The sequence below is a fragment of the Engystomops pustulosus genome, chromosome 4 (genome assembly GCF_040894005.1).
Source record: "Engystomops pustulosus chromosome 4, aEngPut4.maternal, whole genome shotgun sequence".
Classification (NCBI taxonomy): domain Eukaryota; kingdom Metazoa; phylum Chordata; class Amphibia; order Anura; family Leptodactylidae; genus Engystomops; species Engystomops pustulosus.
The window spans coordinates 171,052,458-171,079,223 of NC_092414.1; the positions used below are offsets into that span (position 1 = coordinate 171,052,458).

General features: G+C 40.9%; 1 protein-coding gene across 1 annotated transcript in view; it reads left to right on the top strand.

Annotated features, from left to right (window-relative positions):
- The window catches only part of ST8SIA2 (ST8 alpha-N-acetyl-neuraminide alpha-2,8-sialyltransferase 2), a 137,417-nt gene that overhangs the window by 106,073 nt on the left and 4,578 nt on the right, over positions 1 to 26,766 (top strand). The window contains exon 5 of the mRNA XM_072148554.1: positions 4,946 to 5,239. Coding sequence (XP_072004655.1) covers positions 4,946 to 5,239 — 294 coding nt within the window. The remainder of the gene's footprint in view (positions 1 to 4,945; positions 5,240 to 26,766) is intronic.

Consider the following 26,766-nt stretch of genomic DNA (forward strand, 5'->3'; position numbering starts at 1 on the left):
CGCCGCCATGCTGTGTTATCGACTAAATATACTGTCAACCTTTTGTTCACATAGGAAATCGTTTCAGCGCTTCTGGCTCACCTCCTTTGGTTCCTCTCTGCCGCCATAACCAGGCCAAATACTGATATGTATAGTGCTACACGTTATCCTCGCCAAAAGGATTTTTTTAAATTGGTTTGAAGCCTGAGTCCATTTGGGGTATGTCGCCATGCCACTCTCTAGCCTGCCGCTGCCTCCGCATGCCATCCCCTATAGTGTCAGGGTCCATTATTGGGTGTTTTAGATGCTATCTCGCCTGATTCAGTCACTCTGTCATCGCCATGCTGTTGCCCATAATTTTGGCATAATGGTGCGTTTAAGCAGCCTCAGAGGCATCCATGCATGCTGCCCCTTCTGTTTCCTGTCTATTTCTGTGGTGTTTCCATCCTTTTCTGAGGTGTCTAGGTTTTTGGCCAAGCTTCCCTGTGCAGAGCCTTGGTCCCCTTGAAAAATGCTTGTCTCCCATTGACTTCAATGGGGTTCGTTATTCGAAACAAGCACTCGAGCATCGGAAAAAGTTTGACTTGTGTAATGAGCACTCTATTTACTACCATAGGGTTAATGACACCAAAGTAATCCAAAGTATAGGCTTGTTGGCTTCATAACATATCTTGTTACAATCCCAGTTGGGTATGGTATTAGTAGGGCAGTCTTTTTACACCAGTATCTTTATCAGTACATATCATTTTGCACTGGCCTACCCTACTTTGCAATTTTTTGGTATTTCAGTACTTTGTATTGGTGGGCAGATTGAACTAGGGAGGGCTTTGTCATTTCTTGACCCGTGGGAGTCAGGTACATACACCTGTTGTACCTTTTCAGTGTTTTTATTGTATTGAGGTCTTGTCTTGTTTTTTTCTATTCATTATTATAAAATTAAATTTGCTCTTGTACATTGTTCCAGTATATGCATCCATCTTTTCTGGTGTTCATTATATGTATTGTACAGGATGCGTGGGCAATACTTGATTCTGGCAGTGCCTGTCCTTTCCGGATAATAATAGATAATCCCACCTGGGATCAAACAGTTTGGATGTCCAGTGGTAACAAGTATTAACCTAATAATGAATGTGATCGGTTATACCCATAAATAAATAAAATTGATCAGGCTGCGTTCACATTAACACTGAGCTTTGGTGACTATAAGAACAGTATTATATGTTTCTGCAGCTCTGCTCATAACCCAATTTCAAAAGTCAATCTAATCCATTATAATTCATTTGGATCCTTTCAAAATTGGTAGTAATACTGAAAATGTGAACAGAGCCTGGGGTTATAACTTTCACATCTGCATTGTGACTCCTTTATAATGGATCCCAGTTGTGGCATGGATACCACATTGGCGCACATTTACTTACCCATCCGTGATCCACAAAGATTGTGTGCCCGATATCCTGCATGTGTCGCTTCCCCGCTCAGGTCCGCCGGAGTTTACCTTCTTCTTCCTGGTGCATGTAAGTGCATTGTCTGGCAACACAATTTGAAAGTTAAATCCTGCACTCATTCCGAATCAGTTGGATCGTCCAACGTCACACCCCCTAATTTGTCCTAATTTCAGTTGAAGTCAGCACAGCTGCGCCAAAAACCAATCACGTGTGACACAATCCAAACACAGACACCTGTTAAATACCTGCCAAAGCCGTGTAATGCCCCAAAAGGCAGAAAGTCAGGCGAAAGTGAGCAGCGCGACCCTTAGTAAATGAGCCCTGGTATGTTATGATGGGTCAATGAGACTTCTATTATGGGGTCTGTAGTCTTAACAGTATGACATGCTAAGCTGTTCATGTTGTCAAGTGTGACAGTATTGGTGGCAGAATCTTTAAACAGAGTCTCTGATGGTTGTGTGAATAGGACCTATCAACATACTGTACAAATGCCTGTACATAATAATGACTGTGTATGCTGGGCTATTTTTTTATGTGGATTTGTCAGGACTTAATCTACTTTCTAAAAGATTGCAATAGATTTGTTCTTTGTTTTTGGTCCTGTAAAAACATAACACATGTCATAGGCAGAAGAACCTTGTATACTAACCTCAATAACCTGTAGAAAAAAATATATACATAGTCTAATTTACTACTAAAGATGTTAAATTCTATCACCAATTAACCCCATCACTGTTTGTTCACTTTTGGATACCTGTAGAGACAAAGTAGGATCTAAGCATTCTGTAAGAGGTTATTCATCAGATTTGCTTGTGATACTAAATTAATGAACAGCAAATTCATGTAATATAATATTGTGCCAATAGGAAACAAAAATAATTGTGTTATTGATTGATCCAGTATGGTAGGAATCAGTTGTATTTGGACGACCACTGTAGATATTTATTGAGTCAACCTATATTGTAGGGGGTTTCGATTAATACAGACAGTCCCCGATTTAAGGACAACCGACTTACAGATGACCCCTTGTTAAAGATGGACCTCTTTGCCAACTGTCACCTCTGGTGAAGCTCTCTGGATGCTTTACTTTAAAAAAATGGTTACAGTTATGCAGTTAAAGTTATAAAAATATACCAGTTCTGACTTACATTCAAATTCAAGATGAACGTGACGCATTCAGACGAACGCGTGCCCGCCGTAACATAGAACGGTGGGCACATGTCGGTGCATGGGAGAGGAGGAGCTGCAACGTACCGATCCATGTGTCTCCGTGCGCCAATTGACAGCTTATGGGAAACATATATAGGGCGGCCGTATATACGTCCCCCAACGGCCGTGTGCATGGGGCCTTAAGTAGAAACCTAAAGAAGCTATCTTGTATGTAACCCAGGGACTGCCTGTACAGACATTGTGGTTCAATTATGGAGTTATTGTAGCTCTCATTTTAACTCTTACATTGCCATTCTGCTTCACCAATGTCCTTGGTATTGAATTCCCTCTCTATTACCAGTTGATACTAGACTCTTTGAGCTCAACAGGTGTACAGAACAGAATAGAAGATTATAGAGTCTGATAGTCTTAAGGAGTACAAAGCCATTGAACCGCTGCAGCACGGAGAGACTGTCTTCAAAGTCTGGAGGCATTAGCATTATGATTTCAAAGATCCATATTAAAGGAAATTTGAATTCAAATAACAGTCTATTTGCATTGATGTGAGGAGAGAACAGCTCATTTGATTAATAACGGAGTAGGCGAGCCTGGTTTGATCCTTGTGTCACCTCCTTGTGACTTTGGACAAGTCATTATGTCTGGGAGCTCTAGGCTATGAAAATTACATCAGAAGATGCATGAAACAGAAGAGCGGAGAACTGGAAAAAAATATTTACTTGGTGTCAAGAACTTTGAATTATTACAAATGGACAACCTTGACCAACTTGTAGAATTACTACACCTTCAAAAGCAGAAAATTCGAATTCCGCGTAGAATAATGGAATATTTTTCAAACCTACACCGTCCCTGAGCAATGACTTCTATTAGTTTTGGAATTAATTTCACAATTTCAACAAAAATTTCACAATTTTAACAAAAAAGTAATAATTATACAACATATTTTTATTCTTCCTAGCGATTCATGAATGAATAGACATCTTACCTGTTACTTATGAGAGGTCTACCCCCATCAGTGTTGATATTAGAAGATAATGTAGGACACACCCCTTTAGGTGACACCCAGTTACAAATATATTCATAAACTTCTTGGGGAAGTAACTGAAGAGTATTATTACTAATTATTTATAGATTCACAGAGCAGCATAGATTTTGTTGTACTGTACTTCACATTGAATAAAATCAGGAACAAATTCATACAAAATACACAAAACTAGACTGAACTCTCACAAGTGGAAGGAGGACCCTGCCCATGAGTGTTCACACCCTTTAAAGGGAACCTACCACCACGAATCTACCTATAAAGGTAGATCGGGTGGTAGGTGGATGTATGGGACGTGAGGATAGCCCTTTTTAGAGCTAATCCTCACGTCCCCGCTAGCATACCATAAACTTTATTGCCCTAATATGTTAATTTAATTAAGCGGCTACCGGGGCGTGGAGTAGCTGGACACGAGGCTACACGGCGCGGCTACTCCACGCCCCAGTAGCTGCTTTCCCCCCCCCTACCCTGTGATCTTCGGCGCGCAGCTCCTGGCAGCTGCGCGCCCTCGTCCGAGAAGCCGGAGTTCTGCGCATGCGCAGTAACTCCAGCCAAGATGCGCGATCTCGGGAACGAGGCCGGAGTTACTGCGCATGCGCAGAACTCCGGCTTCTCGGACGAGGGCGCGCAGCTGCCAGGAGCTGCGTGCCGAAGATCACAGGGTAGGCGGGGGAAAGCAGCTACTGGGGCGTGGAGTAGCCGCGCCGTGTAGCCTCGTGTCCGGCTACTCCACGCCCCGGTAGCCGCTTAATTAAATTAACATATTAGGGCAATAAAGTTTATGGTATGCTAGCGGGGACGTGAGGATTAGCTCTAAAAAGGGCTATCCTCACGTCCCATACATCCACCTACCACCCGATCTACCTTTATAGGTAGATTCGTGGTGGTAGGTGCCCTTTAAGGGAGGATATATGGAAAGAATCAATGAAGGCGCAGCAGGTGCATTGTAGTTATGGGCAAATAGCTCCCGTTTATTAATTTTTTACATATATTTCTTAAAACATATAAGACACTTTTATTTATGTATTGGTTATGATAGAAGTTGTAACATTCTTGTTGTGTGTGGCTTTTTTTTTTAATGTTTGCACCATTTACAGTGTTATAATTCCTGTTGCGTCATACATAAACTAAGACTTTAAAATGTAAATTTGTAGCTTTGCACAGCAATAAAGGTAGTCCACTAGAAGCACAAACAATAAAGCCAAGTTGAGTTTCATGGACCATTCAGATCTGCTCTTTCTAAGCTTTGGGTCTGGGTGTTATTTCTACACTTTGAAATGTTTTTAAAAACCACTATTAATTTATTTTGTAGGTGTAATCTGGCACCAGTTGAAGAATATGCAAGAGATGTTGGTATGAAGACCCATTTGGTGACCATGAACCCGTCAGTGGTGCAACGTGCATTTGAGGACCTGGTGAATGACACATGGAAGGATAAATTTTTGCAACGCCTGAAAAGCTTGAATGAAAGTATCCTGTGGATTCCCGCATTCATGGCTAAAGGAGGTGAAGAGCGTGTGGAATGGGTTAATGACCTTATTATAAAACACCACATCAATGTACATACAGCCTACCCGTCTCTGAGACTTCTCCATGCTGTCAGAGGGTAAGTTTTCTCCAAGCATTCATATTTAGGCAAGAGGAGTAAAGCTGTTTCTCATGGCACAGAAATACTTGACATACAGTTTTTGTCTAATATTGCACTAAAAAAGTGTCTTTGAGGCTTTGCATATGTATTTATTAAGAGTTCTGCCCATAAAAGGAAGTTCTCAAATTTTAATCCCCTAGTGATGTTTATACAATAAAGATTATTTTAACCCCTTACTTTGCTATTTTACTCAATTTTATTACTGTTTTGCTCTTATCGCTGGTCAGTGTAAAATTTCAGAGCATGGGTGGGGACTTGCTGAGCAGACAGTTCATGATTCCTCAGTGCTATGAGATACTGGGGCATATTTATCAAGCTGTCTGAAAGTCAGAATATTCCTAGCTGCTCATGGCAGCCAATCACAAAATATTCATGAGCACTGGTCAAATGAAAGCTGAGCTGTAATTGGTTGCCATGGGTAACTAGTACTATTCTGACTTTCAGACAGCTTGATAAATCTGCCCCTCTGTGTGTTGACAATGTGCTTAGATTATCAGGGTACATAGTTTAGCTACACTCTCAGATTCTAATATCTGACACATAGAGAAAAACAGATGAGACACATCAGAGTCATGAGATTCATATATGACACAATGACAATGACAGTTCTGATCCCTCACCTAATCAATAAAGTTAGCACTGCTATGTCATCCCTTCCCCTTGGACCCAGAGCTTATCTTGTCTGAAGAGTTTGTAGAGCTGATCTTGTCTTTGGAGCTTTTGCTGTCTCCTTTATATGCTGTTGCTGGACAGAAATTGCCTCTGTCTGTAGTGCTCTCTGCCTTCTGCCCCTCCCCTGCAGTACAAGATAAGGTGTTCATATGACATGAATCCGCCCGGCTATAGTCAGGAGTTTATGGTTGTATCCAGGGACAACCAAAAACACCAGAACTGATAGAGAAAGGTTGGAATTAAATTGGTGAAATGCTGTACTTTTCTTAATAACAATGAATTAGAGAATGTGTTATTTTCCTATCCTGAGGATATTTTAGAATCTTGTTTTTGTTGGAATTTTTAGTATTTGCTCCACCTTTGTGTTGCTGTTGCATAATGTCCAATACCTTAGAAAACTGTGTACCTAAAGGGGTGTGGTAATGCGTGTTCCTAGTTTGTTTCATATGTATTACCGTGCTTTGTCACAATTATGTTGTAACAGTATGAAGTGAACTGCACCAAGAAAAAAAGGTGTATTTGTGTGAACATCCTGAAAACGGACTACTAAGAGCATGCAAGACTGTTGGAGTATCTGGTACAACCTGCGCTTAAGTGAGGCAAACGTCACTAAGGCAAATTGCACCAGTTTTTTTTTATTATTTTCTTATAATTACATACAAACAGTAGACGGAAAATATCATAAAATCTTATATATAGACAGAACCTTTTATCATTCAAAATACCCAACATCAAACATTATGGGGGTCATTTACTAAGGGCCCGATTCACGTTTTCCCGACGTGTTACCCGAATATTTCCGATTTACGCCAATTTTCCCCGTATTGCCCTGGGATTTTGGCGCACGCGATCGGATTTTGGCGCATCGGCGTCAGCATGAACGCGACGGAAATCGGGGGGCGTGGCTGAACTAAATCCCGACGGATTTGGAGAAACCGCCGCATTAAAAAAAAAATGTGTAGCGAAACTTGCACTTACCTTCACCAGGAATAGGCCGGTGAAATTCAGGGCATTCCAGTGGGCCTCGGGGAACTTCAGCGCAGCAGCGACACCTGGTGAATCGCCGGAAGACCCGAATCCACCGCAGAGAACGCGAATGGACCGGGTAAGTAAATATGCCCCAATTAGTTCCAGCCAACATTTATAACCACCCCAACAACCCTTCCACCCCAGCCGGGAAATAGAAAAGAGAAAGAACAACAACAAAAGAAAATTATTAAGAGGGGAGGGAGGAGGAATCCAAACTCCTCAAAGTTCCTGAAATCTTTGCCCCCCCTACCAACCAAATCTTTTTCCAAATGTGGAGGCACCCCCTTCTCTGATAGCTAATCCTTTCCCATGCTTTTACTTTTCTGATCAAAATGATTTTACTAATAATTTGTTTTTTTCCAAGTTCATGCCTATTCAATTTGAACACCCGAGAATAGCCACTTCCAGTGACCCAGGTAAGGCTATGGAGAGCTCATTATTTATAAATTGGAAAACTTCTCTCCAAAAAAGGCCCAATTCTGGACATGACCAGGCTATGTATGAAACCCGCTCCTACTTCCGTACACCGGCGGCACTTGGAGTTTTCTCTCAGTTTAATGTTATATAATAACTTAGGGGTGTAATATAGCTGATGTCATCTTATGGTTCCAGGACATAGGCGAACAGATAATTCCTCTATAGCAATTTTTCCAGAATTCCTTAGTTACCTTTCCGATATCCTTTTCCCATTTTTTACAGTATGGAATGACTTCCTTTTCAGTCCAGGCCTGCAGTATTAGTTTATAAATATATGATATAGCTTTCTTCGTAATCGAGGAATTTCTAAAAAATTCTATTCAAATATTTGTTCCCACCCTAAATCTACACCTGTCACCCATTCTAATATAAGCGTAATACAATTGATATTTAAAACTAAAACTCTTATCCCCTTTCCAAACTGTGCCCGCGTTTCTTCTAAATTTAACATCCGTGATTCTGAAAAAATTTCTGAAAGCAAGATCAGTTCCCTCTTTCTCCAATATTCCTTCTCCGTGATACATCGAAATTTCTCAAAACTAAAATTATCCCCAATGGGTGAAAATGACAAAATCCCCTCAAGGTTCAGCATCTCTTTTAATGCCTTCCAAACTTTATCCAACAATACCGCAATATTTAAATGCTTATGTAAAGCCTGTGCCAGTTCTCCACTCTCTAATAATGCGAAATCAAATCTCTATGCCCTATACTTAGATTAATTAACCTGTGAAATGCACTACAATTACATCTACTAACTAAAAATTTTAATTTGGCTGTGATGAAATAGCCAAACATCCAAGGAATGCCCAGTCTCCCTTGCTACCAAGTGTAGAACAGTAGACCAAGTTTCATCCTTGCCCTTTTCCTAGCCCATATCAACTCAACAAAGAATCAATTAATTTAAAGATCTTTTTCGGGAGCCAGACTGGGCATGCCGCCAAAGGGTACAATTGCGGTAATAAGATCATTTTTATTAGTCCAACCCTATCAGCTCTTGAAAATTGCATTTTCAGCCAATTGGAGATGTTATGTCGCATTTTATTTAGGATTGGGATAATGTTCAATTTCAAATATCTGTCTGGGTCTGCTGTAACCATTACCCCCAAATATTTAAAGACACCATCCATATGTAAGATATCTAGATGTATCCCGATGTTAGGGTTTTCCCCATCCAAAGGTACCATCTTTTCCCAGTTAATTTTTAGGCCCGAGCACTGAAAATTGCACCAGTTTTGATACATTTGGGCCAATCTGTTATAGAGCAGGAGAAGCTGTGCAGATTGTACATAGTGTCCTATCTACAGGAAGCATGTTATAGAGCAGAAGAAGCTTTTCAGATTGTACAAAGTGTACTATCTGTAGGTAGCATGTTATAGAGCAGAATAAGCAGTGCTGATTGTACATAGTGTCCTATCTGCAGGCAGTATGTTGTAGAGCAGGATAAGCTGGGTATGTTTATAGTTTATCATCTACACACAGTAATTTAAGAAAATGGAATATCACATGCTGGCTATTTAACAGAATGGTTAAACATTTAATACATACTGTAAGTTTATTGAACTCTTCAAAGTAGCCACTGTTCCCAGGGTTTTTATAACAGCAGTTATAGGAAACCCGTCAGCTGTTCTATCTCACTAATTCTGACATCATTACCTTTTTGAGCAGCTCACAAGGATTCCATCTCAGCCTTTATCTTGTTGATCCATACATCAATAATTGTATAATCACCTTTTCTTTATTACACAAATTGGCGGTGACACTAAAGTGAGGAAGTTGAGCCAAGTGTAGACTTCCCTGTTACCTCTGCCATTTCCTTCCCCCTGTTCTTTTCCCTGTGTACAGTTGAAGTAACAGTATGGCATTGCATTATTAGTTATTTTGCTTTATCTGTTGCCTGTGAGAGACACAGATAAGGCAGCAGCTACGTAAAGTCCTGAGATGAATTAGTAGCACACTTCCTCTGTACAGAGGGCTGCATCCTGTAATTTTACCTGAACACACTGGGGCAGATTTATCAAGTGTCTGAAAGTCAGAATATTTCTAGTTGCCCATGGCAACCAATCACAGCTCCCCTTTAAAATATTCATGAGCACTTGTAAAATGAAAGCTGAGCTGTGATTGGTTGCCATGGGCAACTAGAAATATTCTGACTTTCAGACACTTGATAAATCTGCCCCACTGTCGGCAGCTGAATCTCTGTTCCTATCACAATCTGCAGGGCGAGGGGCGGCCAGTAACCTCCCATTCCTTTCAGCTCAATGTAGCAGATCATCTTATAGGCTATCAATCAAGAACTGGTGGTATTGCTGTCATGAATACACCTGAATCAGGATCTGCTCTTATTTTAGTTTGTTTTTTTAAAGACCTTTAAAATTATGCAAATGAATCTGAGGGGCTTCGGGCTCCATAGATCTTAACGGAGCCTAGAGTCCTTAGGCTCATTTGCATAATTTTAAAGCTTTTTTAACCTAAAAACAAGGGCATATAATATATATTATAATGACTTATAATGGTAGTTTATGAAAATATATTTGATTGGGGGGGGGGGGGGGGGATAAAGGAGAATTTTCCAAAGAAGTATACTCCCATCTGTGATGTCCAGAATTTATATCACAGCAGAAAGATATGGTTATTAGAACTTACCTGAAACAGATTATTAGTCATTTCTATTCCGTTCCTAGCTTTATTTTTAACTTAATTCATGGAACAAACCATTAGGTCTGAATGAGTAATAACATTGATTTATTTCTGCTATGCTATAATCCTGATCTACGTTAATCCTGGATATACGTTGACCACCTATACTGTAGCAGTCATTTTTGGCTGCAGTGCTGTCAGAAATGGTGACTAAATCCATCCAATATGTCTGTTGGGTCTTTGATAAAAGCCAATGTTATTTAAAATACATAGATCATTTAGACCACATTTCCCTGTAGGTACACAATGCATAATGGAACCGAGGCAGTGAGATTGTAAGTAAGCTGGAGTATAGGTTGCAAGCTGGAATTGCTGTTACATTATGAAGAGGTCACATAAATAGCTCTAAGTATAGAGTTTGCAAAATAAAGTCCGTGGGTTAGGAAATTGTAGAATTCAATGGCTTTAGTGCAAGCGCTACAGGTCAGCAATTGTTTGATGAAATGCGCTTTTCTTTACAAAATAACTAAATGCATTCGACAATGCGGGAGGCGACACAAGGCACGAAGACCATTAGTTGGGGTATTAGCTCTGTGCGGAGGTAGAGCTATTTATTTTAGTAAATGTGGATTTTTTTTCTTTTAAATAATAAGGTTGAGATCCTATGACTGGAAGTGACATTCCTTCGTCTCTGTAGCTATTCTGCTGTGATAAGCTCTTTTAAACAGGCGCGTTCCTAATCCTGACTCTGTGGCCTCCGCTCTACCTCCTGCAGATAACAGTATTCTCTGTCGTCCTCTGTCAGGAGACTTCACAACTGTGCGGGCTGCAATGCACTGCTGAAAGTTGCTTGTTTTCATAATTGGGTCACTGAATCTCCCAGACTTATCTCCGGGAAGCTGCACAGGGCATAAAGTGAGTCACATATTAGTCTTTACTGTCAAGACGAAAAATACAGATCAGGGTTTTCCTATGTACCTGCCGTATCTCAGCGTGGGAAAGAGAAGCGCGTCAAGGAAAAATATCACTCAGCACCACGATGGAAAGTGCACAATATCTTTCTTGACAAAGGAAACTAGAGGAACACATTTACTAAGCAGTTCTAATCCTTTCTCCTGACAGAAAATACTATAGCTGCCAATATCAGAAATGTATTTCCAATGATCTTATAGTGCCAGACAGGTGAAGCTCAGCAGCAAGTGTATAATAGTATATCTACTCTTCTTTAATAATTGTATGTGTACTTGCCTAGTTCAGGAGTCATGAAAGGAAATCTACCATCAAAATCAAGCTTGATAAACCATGGGCACTTACTCATGGATCCAGGCACCGTGACTGTGATTATCTTCTTATATTTGTTATTCATGCTTTACAAGGTGTTGTTACACTGCAGCAGCAGCAGCACATCTCACTCTCCCCTGCACCTCCTGTAATCTTAGCTAACACGAAAAAAAACTACCTAAGGCAGCGCAAAGATACCCATATCCGGACAGATAATGAACTTCTAAAACGTCACTAGTGCCCAAAAAAAATGATACTAACCTGTGACCAGGTAGTTACATACTTCCTCAAGTGGTGCAGTGTACAATCAAGCCTCCGGAGGTGAGCACATTGGCATCCTAAAGCAGAGTGTGAGGGTTTGGTGTGCAATGGGATCACACTTGAACCCAAACCACCGAACCTAATGTACTGGGTTTAAAAGATAATAACCCCTTACATTATTAATTACAAGCCATATTGCAAAATGGAGGTACAATTTAAAAATTTTAATTTTTTTGGACAATACATTCATTTTGGCCCCAAATGAAACATTCACAATGGATCAAATGACAAATAACTCCACAAATGATACCCAAGGCTGATATCCCATATGTGGTGGTACCTGCTGTATGGAGAGGCAATAGAGTATATAATGGAAGGAGACTCATTCAAAGCAGATTTGCATTGTGACAATGTACAGGCTATGAATTTTTTTATAATGTGGATAAATGGAGGGTTATTTTTTGGCAGATGTGATGCACTTGTCAGGTAATAATAATAATTCTTTATTTTTATAGTGCACACAGATTACGCAGCGCTGTACTGAGTTTGCCAAATCAGTCCCTGTCCCCAATGGGACTCAAATCTAATCATCCTACCAGTATGCTTTTGGAGTGTGGGAGGAAACCGGAAGACCTGGAGGAAACCCATGCAAACACGGAGAGAATATACAAACTCTTTGCAGATGTTGACCCTGGGACTTGAACCCAGGTTCCCAGAGCTGCAAGGCTTAGTGTAATGCTACCCATTACCGTATTTTTCGGACTATATGGCGCACAAAAAATCCTTTGATTTTCTCAGAAATCAAAGGTGCGCCTTATAGTCCAGTGCGCCTTATATATGAACCGTACTTACAGACAACAGCTGCCTTGAACTGTGCACAGGTCTGTCACCTGCTGGTCATTCACCCTTATAATCAGGTGCGCCATTTAATCTGGTGCGCCTTATAGTCAAAAAAATATTTTGGGGCACCTATAGCTAGTAGCTAGTAGCACGGCGGGCACACGGCAGCGCGGGGAGAGGAGGTGAGCGCTGCTCACCCCGCCCCTCTCCATAGGAACATATGGGCCACGGCACCGTAATACGGGAAAAGATAGGACATGTCCTATCTTTTCCCGGGCTATGGTGCGGTATGGTGCTGCACGTGTGCGGTGAGCCCATAGAAGTGTATGGGGGACGTATATCGGCCGTATATAAGTCGGCTGTATATACGTCCCCCATACATGTGTGTGAATGCAGCCTAACTCTGCTGTTATTTTTTTACATTTTCAGCTGTAATTCTGCTAAACTCTGAGCAGTGCTGAATGACCACAGCTCTACAGCTCTTTTCTCACATTTCATTGAGGTCAATAATTTACTTTTGGCCGTTCTCCTAAGGATAATTGTTTGCTAAGTAGACTTTACAAGGCAGGATTTTATTGCAATGCTTTTAAGAAACACATGAATGTAGCGTTAAGGTCTAATCAACCCTGGAAAAAAAGGTTAATGCATGATTTTCTCTTAAACACTGACCGATTAAAGTGGAAATATATTTTATTAACCAGGCATTTGCTGCCCAGGTGAAAAATTATTTTCTAAGTTTAACTTTTTTTGTATTTCTCATGAAATACAGTCAGAGAAAAAATACACCATAAGGTTTAGGGTTATGTTTTGCAACTTCTGTTAAACAAAATGACTAAATCAATGTCCAGTACAATGAGAAAGTAGTAGCAGTACGTTGAAGTAATCATCAATGGAACAGTGGTTTATTATCCCATATTGTCTTGCATAAGTTATAACGTGGGCATATTAAAAAAAAGGATACTCCCTTTTTCCCTGTTTGTGCCGGCACATTGCGGAAAGAGAAGCCGGTGTAGAATTAACACTCAATTGTTTAGGCAGTGCTGTTTTGTTCTTTTTTTACATCAAATTAGTGACACTGGGAATAGGGAATGTTTTGGCTTGGTGAGAGGCCATAGACGTGGATTAGAAAGGAATTCATTCGGACTTTTGCAAGCCACCTATATAGCTCATACAAGGAGGACTGTATATTCAGCGCACGGTGCCCCATGTATGACTTTTTGGGCCATCTCTCCTTAAAGGGATATTCTCGTCTGGGCACTCACATTCAGTTTCACTAATCTTCTATATATAAACATTTCTTCAATTAGATGTTCTAAAAAAATGTTCCTGTGTGAAGATAATGGGGGTCATTTACTAAGGGCCCGATTTGCGTTTTCCCGACGTGTTACCCGAATATTTCCGATTTGCGCCGATTGTACCTGAATTGCCCAGGGATTGTGGCGCACGCGATCGGATTGTGGCTCATCGGCGCCGGCATGCGCGGGACGGAAATCGGGGGGCGTGGCCGAACGAAAACCTGACGTATTCGGAAAAACCGCGGCATTTAAAAACCGAAAAAGTGTCGCTTGGGGAGCGCTTACCTTCACCTGGTCCGAGGTGGTGCATTCTGGCTCGTTGAGATACTTTTCAGCGCAGCAGCGCCACCTGGTGGATGGCGGAGGAACTACCTTCGTAAATCCCGGCCGGACCCGAATCCAGAGCAGAGAACGCGCCGCTGGATCGCGAATGGGCCGGGTAAGTAAATCTGCCCCAATTTCTCATATATGTAGTCATGTTGTCCCTTAGAAACCAGATAGCTTCCTCGGATACGACCCCGTCACACTCTGGCAGGGGTGGCCAGATTTGTGCTATAGAGTCCTGCAGGAACATTTTTTTTAATAACATCCAATTGAAGAAATGTTTATATATGGCAGATTAATGAAACTGAAAGTGAATGCCCAGACGAGAATACCCCTTTAAGTTTATGATACCTTCAATCTGTGAAAGTAATCTAGACAGGTATGGACCAAAAATAAATAAGTAAAGGGATTTAAAAAAATCATTCTCCTAAGGATAACCCTCCTTAACTGGCACAGGAGTTCAACTGCCTAATACAATCAAATACAATCTTGCTTAAACGGGGCAGACTTTTCAAAAGAGTTACAAAATAAGTCATAAAGGCATTTGAGACACTTTTGGGTAAAACATAGAATTCTACCAAACAGTTTGATTAATATCTAGCATGTTGACCCTGATTTATCAATAGTGAAGCAAACTGCTCTAAGTGCAGTTTGCCTCACGAATGTGAAGGGGGGCAGTTTTTTTTTAACTTTGTTTATTGATTTTATATTTTACATTGCAAATATAAGTACACCAATGAGCATTCAAATATCAATGATCATTCATTTAACAAAAGAGAGCAGTTTCCTTTGACGGAGGGAAAAAGGGGGGGGTATGGGTTGGGACTGGGTATTGGGAGTGGTGGGGTGAGTTGGTTCTGGGGAGGGAGGGGAGAAGGGGAGGGTTGATGGGGTGTATCTTATCTATAAACAAATGAGTATTTATTATATTTTTCAAACATTTGAGTTAATATCGATAAACAACCAAATAATAGAACAAAAGAACAATTTTTGCCTTTAGGAGATTTCATCTATGTAATACCTGTTGTTTTATTTTTGAATTAGGTATGAGATTATTTATGTATAGACTGTATTCTAAAGTTTTTATTTCTAGATTGTAGTTTATTGAATATTAGCGCATAGTCTTCAATTATCTGGCGCCTCGTGCACTACTCAGGAAGTGTGCTCCATCTTTTATTTTTTTCTAAATTCCAATTTTATTTTTTTTCTTACATAATTTGCATACAGTGTTTACATGTTCAAGATAGTATACAAGCGAGCATATTACAAAATGGCAAGCATTTCCCCACTTTCACAATTTACATCTCATTGAGAATATACTCGACATATCATCTTTATCCTGCATCAACATATCTTAACCCCTTAAGGACGGAGGGTTTTTCGCCTCATTTCTCGCTCTCTAACTTCAAAAATCCATCACTTTTCATTTTTCCGTGTACAGACCTGTGTGAGGGCTTATTTTGTGCGTAACGAATTTTACTTTCCCGTAATGTTATTTATTTTAACATGCCGTGTACTGCGAAGCTGAAAAAATTGAAAACGTTCTTGTGGGCTCAGTTTTTACGACTTTCACTCTTCGCTCCAAATAACACGCCTACTTTATTCTTTGGTTCTTTGGTTCGGTGCGATCGCGGTGATACCAAATTTATATAGGTTTTATTGTGTTTTAATACATTTTCAAAAATTAAACGAATGTGTACAAAAAAGAAAAAAATTTTTTTGCCATCTTCTGACGCTAATAACTTTTTCATACTTTGGCGCACGGAGATGTGTGAGGGGTCATTTTTTGCGAAATGAGGCGACGTTTTCATTGCTACCATTTTGAGGTCTGTGCGACATTTTGATCATTTTTTATTTCATTTTTTATGTTATGTAAAAAGGTGTAAAAGTCGCATTTCGGACATTTGGGCGCCATTTCCCGCCTCGGAGGTCACCGCCGCCCGTAACCGTTTTTATATTTTGATAGATCGGGCATCTTTTAGACCATCTAGGGTACATTAACCCTAGATGGTCAGATCGCTGCTACCATATACTGCAATACTACAGTATTGCAATATATGGCATTTTTGCAGCACATTCATTACAATGAGCCACTGGCTCATTGTAACGAATATGCAGCTGCCAGATAGCCTCGTGTCAAAAGAAGACACGAGGCTACCATGGCAACCGATCGCCGCCCCCCGATGACGTTCGGGGGCGTGGCAATCGAAAAAAAGATGGCGGCGCAGAGCGTTAAGGGGTTAAACATCCTAATATAATCCAAACCCCAATCCAAAATAGAAACTAGCCCCATTCTGCCAAGGAGGGGGGGGGGGGGGGGAGAAAAAAATCTACATTGTTAATATCTTTTTCCAAACTAACATTTTTCCACAGATGTTCTCCATAATTTTCCCCACCTTCCTGGGGACCCCATTTTATAATTTTCTCCATCAAAGCCCTCCAGCCCCCAATGGTTGGTGATATGGGCTTCATCCAAGTCCTTGCAATCAATATTTTCGCAACCAAGGAAAATTTACAGATTGTTATTTTTTGTAATCTTGATAACTTTTGTATTCCATCATTCACAAGGTCATTGATCACTAAGACCTCAAAGGAGCATGGTAGCACAATATCCAGAGTGTTAGTTATTGTGACTTGTATCTCAGCCCAAAAACTCTCAATGGATGGGCACCCCCAACTCATATGCCTAAAATCAACTATGTCTATGCACAAAATTAAACTGTATCAGCCTATGGTTCATGTTTAAAAAGGAATAAACAATATTATAATATACTTCTGACCAGTGATTAACAGTGTTAATGGTAGTATTATATATTCAACATTCATTATCTTATATACCTTAGAAAAAGAGAAATTGTCTTTACAATCAAAAAAAAGTTTATCAAATATAGTATTGTAGGAAACAATAAATCGTGTTTTATCTCTGGACTTTTTATAAGCATCCAATACTTGCATATAGTGAAAAACAAACCTATTCCCCATAGGATGGCTACTTTGTAGTTCATGCAGGGGAATTAGTGCCCCATTCTTAAATAAGTGTTCTACTTTGGTGATACCCAACGACTCCCATATCTGTGTATCTGTGAGTTTAAAAATTCCTCTAAATTACGATTTTACCAAATCAGTGTACAGATTGATGCACTTGCTCTAATACTGATCTTCCTGATAAATTTCCAGCTCTCTTATTTTAGATAGTACATTGGTATCCTCCTAGATCCTCTCATTCCCAATAACCCAGCTTCTAATATCTCAAAAAGGGACATTTTATGCACTCCCGTGATATTTTTACATACCACGGCAGAGTCCCTCCATCTGTTTATAAAAAGAATTTTGGCTAAAAGAAAGTATAATTTAAAATGAGGTATTGCGAGGCCCCCTTCTTTACTTCCTTTATATAGATAGTGCTCCATCTTTTTAAAGAGGACCTGTCAGTCTATATTATGCCCCCATTCAACCATAGCCAACTAATCCACTTTCCAGCCCCTTTCTATTGATGTTAAATTTATCCTCCTGCCTTCAGGAAAAGATTAGGAAAATGTACCTTGATTTTACGACCTCTTATCAAATAAGAGGTCAGATCCATGGATCTGTGTGCCTGCAGTCAGGTATATTCATAAAGGGTCATGCTGGCACCCCTCTATGTATTGCAGCCCCCCCCCCCCGGGTTCCAGCTCTCGCGCTTTTGCACTGGATGCCCTCGATGATAGCATCCAGTGCGCAAGCACTATGTTCAGGGCCATATCAGTCACTCAGGCCGGCAGCATTGCTTGTATTGCACAAGCGCAGACCAATCTGTGATGCGGCTTGTCCTCTCCTTCATCTGCCTGGCTGTTTTTGCGGGGGAACTACTGCACATGCGCCGCACAGAAGACACCAGAGATGCCGGCATCCAGTGCACCCAGATGAGAACTGGAAAACAGGGGATGGTGGCTGCAATACATAGAGGAGTGCCGACACACCTCCTTATGAATATCATAGTATAATATACGCAACCGCATTTGGTCAGAGGTCATGAAATCAAGGTATATTTTCCTAATGTTTTCCTGATTCCTGATTAGGAGGATAAATTTAACATCAATAGAAAGGGGAAGGGGAGTGGATTAGGCAACTATGTTTGAATGGGGGCATACTTTAGGCTGACACGTCCTCTTTAAGGTGCACCATTAATATACAGCATGACACTGACACAATGCTGCCGCAACACAAATTTGGTGCAACCACTTTATACATACATGTACAAGCTCCAAAGACGTTCTTTCTACTGCAAAGTCAGACTGAAAACTGGTGCAGCCAGTTTAATAGATTTGACCTACTGGTTTAAAAGCCATGCATGCTCCACTGGGGATTCTAGGAGGAATTTGTAATTAAACAAATAGTAATACTCCTGCTTGTGGACTTTCTACTGTATATTTCTGTGGGTAGTCCACGTCCCTGCCTTATTGTGTATTAAAAGGCTGTCTGAATGATTGGGCAGACGAATGTTGAATATACCATTGCTGGATTCTGCAGGGGACCCTGGAAAGAAGACAGAAATGGTATTTACCGCTTCTGCCTTTTTGGTTTCTTATACACATGGCTTGAGCTGCAGAAAATAGTCATCGGCAGGTCCTGGTGATCATGTAACAAAACATGTCATTGACATAATGCCGGTATAAGGAGGCAGAAAATAGAGTCATCGGCAGGTCCTCTACTGGTCCTGGTGATCACGTGACAAAGTTACTTCAATATATCACTGGTGCCATAAAGCACGCATCCTGATGGACTGCCAACAACAAAAGAAAAAAAATGTGTCGATAATATCTGCTTGCTTTGAGAAAAATTATAAAAAACTAAAACTGAAGATTTTTCATCTGCCTTTCCAATCATTTTTTAATACAAAAATGTTTAATTCCCGGGTGAGAGTATCTTCCACACAGATATCTTTTTCACATTATCTGAGGTAAAATGCTTCCTTTATTATCTTGAGCCTTAAAAACTGTGATATTGTTGATTGGCTGCGAGCTGATTGCTTGCCTAGTCTTGCCATGAAAAGCACAGGCAATATCATATTTTTCTTGAAGGAACCGTGAAGAGAAGCTCATCAGCTATTTTTGGATGTTGCCATTGCAAATCGATCCACAGACATATAACACTACATCTATCCACAACCTACCTGCCTATAGGGCTAGTCTACTGCAGCCATTTTCATTGTAATTGAATTAAATTTAGTCCGTAGCAGCTGCTTGCCTTCCTGCTTTCCTTCTGTGCCGCCACAGTCAATTATTTACTTAACTCATCTTTCGAACATGCGGCACGGTCTCCTTGTGATAGGATATGCCCCTGGCTGGGACCTATTTCGCCAAAACAGTTGTGATTGGCTTATCTACCTGTGCACCTGCTCGCGAAACCTGGAAGAGTGGCCAAGCCTTGGACAGTTCTTTGTATTACATTTAGTAATTGAAGGATTCACTGAACCACCCTTCGTTTTCTATTAAATCTCTAGCTATAATCTGTCTTTCATTAGAAGAGAAAGGGATAAGTGTCAAGCAGTATGAGTTAAGGTATTTGTATACGTGGTGACTGCTTTAATGAGGTACACTCTGTAGAAAACTTACAGGAGAATGTTTAATCTTCTTTGCAAAGACAGGCTTTAATGATGCCAGCTCTTGTGTGCCTGTAGCTTAGGATATTATATATACTACATATATATATATATATATATATATATATATATACACACGTTACATACAGAATATAATTTGCTTAGTTTTAGAAAGAAATATTTAGTTCACATGTGTATCGAGAAGTCACCCAAAAAAGATTTGAGCCAACATCTAAAGTTCAAATTTGACATAACTTATTCTACACACGTAAATTGTGACTATACATAAATTAAGTCAATGCCAGCTCCTAGATAGCGTAGATTTGAGTTTTTGACTGCATGAGACAAAAGGATACGTACCTGATTCAATGTTTAGGACTATCGATAAACCAGGCATCCTTATTCTTATAAGACACTTTGAAATCTGTTTATGCAGAATTTGAAACTGCATTTATGAATAATCTGTACCTGGTCGGCAACTAAAATTTAACATTTATAGTACTGGATTTTTCATTTAGAAAAGAGAAACCAATGGCAACCTAAGGCTCCAGAGTCCCCTCTGCACCCTTTCAAGTCATACTCCTGTGCAGTACCCAGCAGCAGGATCATCTCTGTGATCCCCTGTTGAGAGGACTAGCCTAGCATAAGATCCACTCATGGTCAACATAAGGATATAAGAGGATTGTTTGATAATAATAAGAGCAGAGATAAGACCGGTTCAGAAGATTTTTGATATTGTTTAGGGAAGAATATAATGAAAATCTTTCTTATATACATGATTAAGAAATGTTGCTTTGTTTGTAAAGAAACCGGCTGCAAAGTGCCCCTTAGTTACAGTTTTACTTCTCCGTTGCCAGGGTAGATCTGTCTACCAGATTGAAGGGACTCTCTCTTCTCTTCTGTTTGTTTACACAGCTCTGAGCAATGTGTTAACCCTTCCTGTTCTCTACTGTAGTACGCTATGAGTATTATTTTCAAACATCAAGCTTAAAGTTAAAGGGTTTATCCTCCCTTCTCAGAGCTGTTTAAACAAACACAGGGACATTAAATTAAAGCTCATAGTCAGCCCCATAAACACACTATACAGGCAGATGTATCTTTATGGGAGGGAACTGTGGAGCCTGATATTTTACAAACTAAGCAGAATTTCTTCATAAAGTACATTACAAAAATGTTCTCAACTCCCCCACCTTCAACACAATATTACATTTTATAGCAAATGATGGTCACACTTTAAGTAGATCGGATTTTGTATATTGTAGATGTGAGGTATGATGATGCAGCACGGTTTCTGAATTTTGTAAGATCACTTGTTTGGTTGGAGATGTAATTCTAGTAAAGGAAACTTTATTTTCCCCATTTTCTGACAAAAATACTGGCATGTTGTGACAGCCTTGATATTATTTGGCCAAGTATTTTAGCAAGCGAAACTGTCATGTTGAGTAAGTGTTAGTTTCATCATAAACAGCGATGTCCTACTTGTTATGAACTGCTTCCGACAGTGTCCTCATCTTGTTATCTGTAATTGTGTTATCTGTGATTCCCTGCTAAACATAAATAGGTCTTGTTTAATTCCCTGTGTGGTGCACACCATGAGCATGACATATTTGATCTCCGAATGATTGCTTATTAAATATTTATTTTAATAGGTCACTGGTCTGGCATTGTCGCTTGTCACCAGGGTAACCGCTGCATCTTGTTCGTGTGTGTCAGCTTAGGACACCAAGACTAGAAATTGTTCATAAAATTTTGCTGACCTGAAAGGTATATTGTGTGTCTTTCAAATAAAAGTGGGTAGCCTCTGTGGCCCAGAAGGTGGCAAGTCACAATAATTTGGAATAATCAACGCCTCTCCTGGGCCTTTGGCAAGCTTGATGCAAATTTGCTGCAGATAATTCTAATGTCACATCATACACAAGCTCTTTGAGAAATTTTTAATGATGGGCAATTTAAGGACAATAAAAGGGACACAGCCATTTCTTTAGAAGTCCAACACACTAGCTGCAAAATAATGGACTTTGCTATGTGCAATCCCATAGGTTCCTGAAATGCCCTTATTACCTCAGCTAGGTCCTCACACACCAGTCTATTGTCTGTTCACTTTTGTTCTACTCTACTTACTGTATGTTAACCTTGTCTAATTTTGCCTAGCTTTATATATTAAAGACATATGTTGTGGAAAAGTTAAAAAAAATCCATTATTGATATACAGACAATGGGGGTTATTTATCATATATGGCCCACTTGTGTATGATGTTCCACTGTCCCTCTAATGGGCCCAATATATATGGAGTCTCCAGCCTCCTGATGTACATCTGATACATTGGTGCACATTTACTTATCCGGTCACCGGAGTTCACAGAAAGTGCATTGTTCATCTATAATGCACTGAGCAGCGATTCACTAAGATCATGCGCCCAACAGAGTCCACCATCTTTTTAGTGGTGCCTCTAAGGGCTAGGGCTTGCGACACAATTTGAAAGTTAAATCCTGCTATCAGTCCGAATCAGTCGGACTGTCCAACGGCACACACCTTAAATTGTGTCGCATGGAAGCCAGCACAGCTACACCAAAAAAAGGGTTGCGTGCGACACAGTCGCAGCGCACGCACTAGTTAAATATCTTTGCAAGTCATTTTAACATTGAAGAATGGGCACAGTCTGAAAAAAGTGCATCACAAAGAGGAGCAAAGTCCTTAGTAAATATGGTCCATTGTGCTGAATAGACTGAGAGGCTGATTTTTTCCCAGATTACTTCAATGCCAGGTCCTACGTGTTGTAGAATAGTGCTATTATTATACCACAGGTCATATTGAATGCTCCGGAGCAGGGCAGAGAAGCCAATTGGAGTGAGGGTGGTGTAGGAGGGAAACTATTTCCTGGTTTTGTTCCAGGGATTGATATCCCTTTACAAAATGTTGGTGTACATAAGGCTTGGGGGAATTCAAATGCAGAACTTTGCCAGCAGCATTTAAACAGTTAATACCTGTGATCGGTGCTGGTTGGGGTCCGGGTCCTGTACCCGATCCTGGACTGCGTTTTTTTACATTGTGGGTTTGGCTGAACCCAAATTTCAACAGGTCCACTCATCACTAAATATGATGAACAATGTCTTGTTCCTAATCGTAGCCTCTAACCATACAGACTCTAATGTCCTAAACTGTCCTAAATGCTGCAACATTTTTGTATGATCCTTAAAGCCTTTTGCAATGAAGGAAATCTACAGTCACTTTGTGTCCTATTAATGAAGGCAGACGGTCTCGGCATATAGATTTTAAACAGCCTCATTTGAATATGCAAAATTAATTAATTGTTCTAGTCTGCGACTGGTCTCCTTTCGCAGATGAAAGCCTTACTTTGTGTCTCTATGGTGACCAGGAGAGGGAATCTGAGAAAAGGGAAAAAGATGAAAAGGTTTTATTAAACATTTGTGAGGTACGGCACTATGACCTTAACCCTTTAGGTGCCATCAGCACCTGTAGCAATCCACATGTTTTAATGAACCAGTTCAGAATTATTCAGACAAAATTGTCAGTCTTTAATTATAACATTTTGATACAAATGGGCTTTTGTTTGCTGTTTTCCTGCATAAATTACTTGATTGGTTCGCACCGCTGAAACTATTAGCCAGTGACCATCTATTATGTAATATAAAGCTATTGAAATAAAGATGAATGTTACATCAACTCATTCAGTGAGATCATTTCTCCATCACTATATACTGGAAATTGAATTTTAAAATCATGATAGAGAGGACATTTTTGTTTTATTTTAGTATAGACCAGATCAATGTGTCCATATAAATTGGACCTAAGTGCTGTTACCTTCCTTGCTACGTACAGAGAACATAGAGGGTTGTGTATTAATGTTGTTTTTTTTTTTCGTCTATGTGTGACGTTGTTTTGGGGCAGTTGTGGGGCTAATGATAAATTACCCCATTGAGTATAAACATGGATGGACTTAGGACTCAAACTACATATCATGCTGTCTATTGACTGTGGCCCGTGTGTCATCAGAAGAAATACTGCCAAAACCACAACAATGGGCAGGAATAGGACCTGCTCTGAGTTTTGAACACCAGACAGTCGGCTCGTACACGGGGCCATGGGAACTATAGCTGTCAATATGAGCAAAATGAAATACATGGAGATCAGGGCTCTCCAAAGCAATGGCTCAGTTTATCTCCTTCCTTCCCCATTTACATAGATGCTTGGTTTGATTGTTGTAAATGGTGGACAGGAAAAAGCAGCTTCCAAAAGGTGGTATCTTGTTTCCTGAGTAACATAAGTGGATATTTTTGTCACTTTACGACGTTTTACAATATGATGCTGTGCTTGAGACATCATGGGATCAATATTTCATAGCACAGGGATAAATAGATTATCCATGATGGCATTAGGGTTAGAATTGACAAGACGCTACACTGCAGGGAAATTTGTATCTATCATACAAATATAAAGACTGCAACCAAGTTAGGGGTACTAGGACGGGAATGTTGCTTTATTTCTTAAAGGTTAAATTCTTGTATTACATATGAATTTAGTTAGATATTACTGAAGGTATTGCTTTTTTCTTTATATACCATAGGATATGCTAACTGTTAGTAGACACCCTTTATTTAAGATAAGTAGCTGGTCATACATCATGATTAGAGATGAGCGAGCACTAAAATGCTCGAGAGCTCGTTATTCGAGACGAACTTTTCCAGATGCTCGAGTGCTCGTCTCGAATAACGAGCCCCATTGAAGTCAATGGGAGACTCGAGCATTTTTCAAAGGGACCATGGTTCGGGAATAAAATGTGTTAATTAATTGAAAAAGAATGTCTTCTGATAAGTTAGCAGATGTATGCAATCTATTCTTCACTGTTCCGCACGTATATTATCTCCCGACAAGTTAGCAGATGTGAAGAACAGAATAAAAACAGTGAACACAGTGAACACAGGATCATTTAAGTGAAAAACACAGTGAAAAACACAGTGAAGAATAGATTGCAGATGTTCGGCACATCTGCTTACTTGTCGGGAGATACGCTGTCCCAGGATCCGCTGCTCTTCTTCCACTGAAGTCTCCCCGATGTCTCCGTGCCGCTGCCCAATGTCTCCGTGCCGCTGCCCGATGTCTCCGTGCCCTGATGTCTCCGTGCCCCGATGTCTCCGTGCCCCGATGTCTCCGTGCCCCGATGTCTCCGTGCCCCGATGTCTCCGTGCCGCTCCCCGATGTCTCCGTGCCCCGATGTCTCCGTGCCGCTCCCCGATGTCTCCGTGCTGCTCCCCGATGTCTCCGTGCCCCAATGTCTCCGTGCCGCTCCCCGATGTCTCTGTGCCGCTCCGTGCCGCTGCCCGATGTCTCCGTGCCCCGATGTATCCGTGCCGCTCCCCGATGTCTCCGTGCCCGATGTCTCCGTGCCGCTCCCCGATGTCTCCGTGCCGCTCCCCGATGTCTCCGTGTCCTGATGTCTCCGTGCCGCTCCCCGATGTCTCCTTGCCGCTCCCCGATGTCTCCGTGCCCCGATGTCTCCGTGCCGCTGCCCGATGTCTCCGTGCTGCCACTGCCCCTTGTCTCCGTGCTGCTCCCCGGTGTTCTGTGCTGCTCCCCGGTGTCTCTGTGCTGCTCCCCGTTGTCTCTGTCCTGCTCACCGTGTTCTTCAATGTGTTCTTCACACATATATATTGTTCTTCACATACTATTTTGTTCGCACCGTTCCGCGCCTATCTTCCGACAAGTAAGCAGATGTGCCGAACATCTGTAATCTATTCTTCACTGTGTTCTTCAGTGTGTTTTTCACTTAAATGATCCTGTGTTCACTGTGTTCACTGTTTTTATTCTATTCTTCATTGTTCTTCACTGTGTTTTTTTAATGAAATGCTCGATCTCGAGCAGGGGAAATACTCGTCCGAGCAACGAGCCGTTTCGAGTACCTTAATACTCGAACGAGCATCAAGCTCGGACGAGTATACTCGCTCATCTCTAATCATGATGCTTTAAGACGGAATCTGTGCCCCAGAGGAGGCTGCATGGATTAAAATGGTCACTATCTGGGGGCAACTTCTGAAATCCTGTCATAAATAAAATGATGTTGTTATAACATACATTCAGCTGTAAATTATATGGAACCATATACCATATATACTCGAGTATAAGCCGAGTTTTTCAGCACAAAAAATGTGCTGAAAAACCTCACCTCTGCTTATACTCAAGTCAAGAAAAAAAAAAAACAGTGTACTCACCTTCTGACGCCCCCTGGCAGGTCCTCTTTTACACAGCTGTATGATACAGGCAGCGTGATGTCAGCCACTCGCTGACATTCTACTATGTGCTTATTGGCACACACTATGATGTCAGCAAGTGGCTGACATCATGGTGCCTGCGATGGTAGCACAGGGACACGGAGCAGGTTCTGGAGCATCACTGTATAGAAGATTACCTGCCGGGGGGGGGGGCCTCAATAGGTGAGTACATTGTTTGATTTTTTTCCTACAGGCATTATATTGGGGACAGGGGCTGCAGGCTATATACTGGGGAGGGGGCTGCATATACTACAGGGGGCTGGTGGCTATATACTACAGGGGGCTGGCTATATACTACAGGGGGCTGGCTGGCTTTATACTGCAGCGGCAGGCAGGCTATACACAACAGGGGGCTGGCAGGCTATATACTACAGGGGAATGCTATATACTACAGGGGCTGGCTGGCTATATACTACAGGGGCTGGCTGGCTATATACTACAGGGGCTGGCTGGCTATATACTACAGGGGCTGGCATGCTATAGACTACAAGGGGCTGGAAGGCTATATACTACAGGGGGCTGGAAGGCTATATACTACAGGGGGCTAGCAGGCTATATAGTACAGGAGGCTTGCTGTCTATATACTGACTGAGACTGTGACCAATGCATTTCCCACTCTTGGCTTATACTCAAGTCAATAGGTTTTTCCAGTTTATTGTGTTAAAATTAGGGATCTCTGCTTATACTCGGGTATATGTTCGGATATAAATTTATCTTTTACAACTAAAACCAAGCACTGTTACTGTGCCATATGACCATGATGACCATGGTGACATCTGTGCAAAGCAGTTCATAAGCAG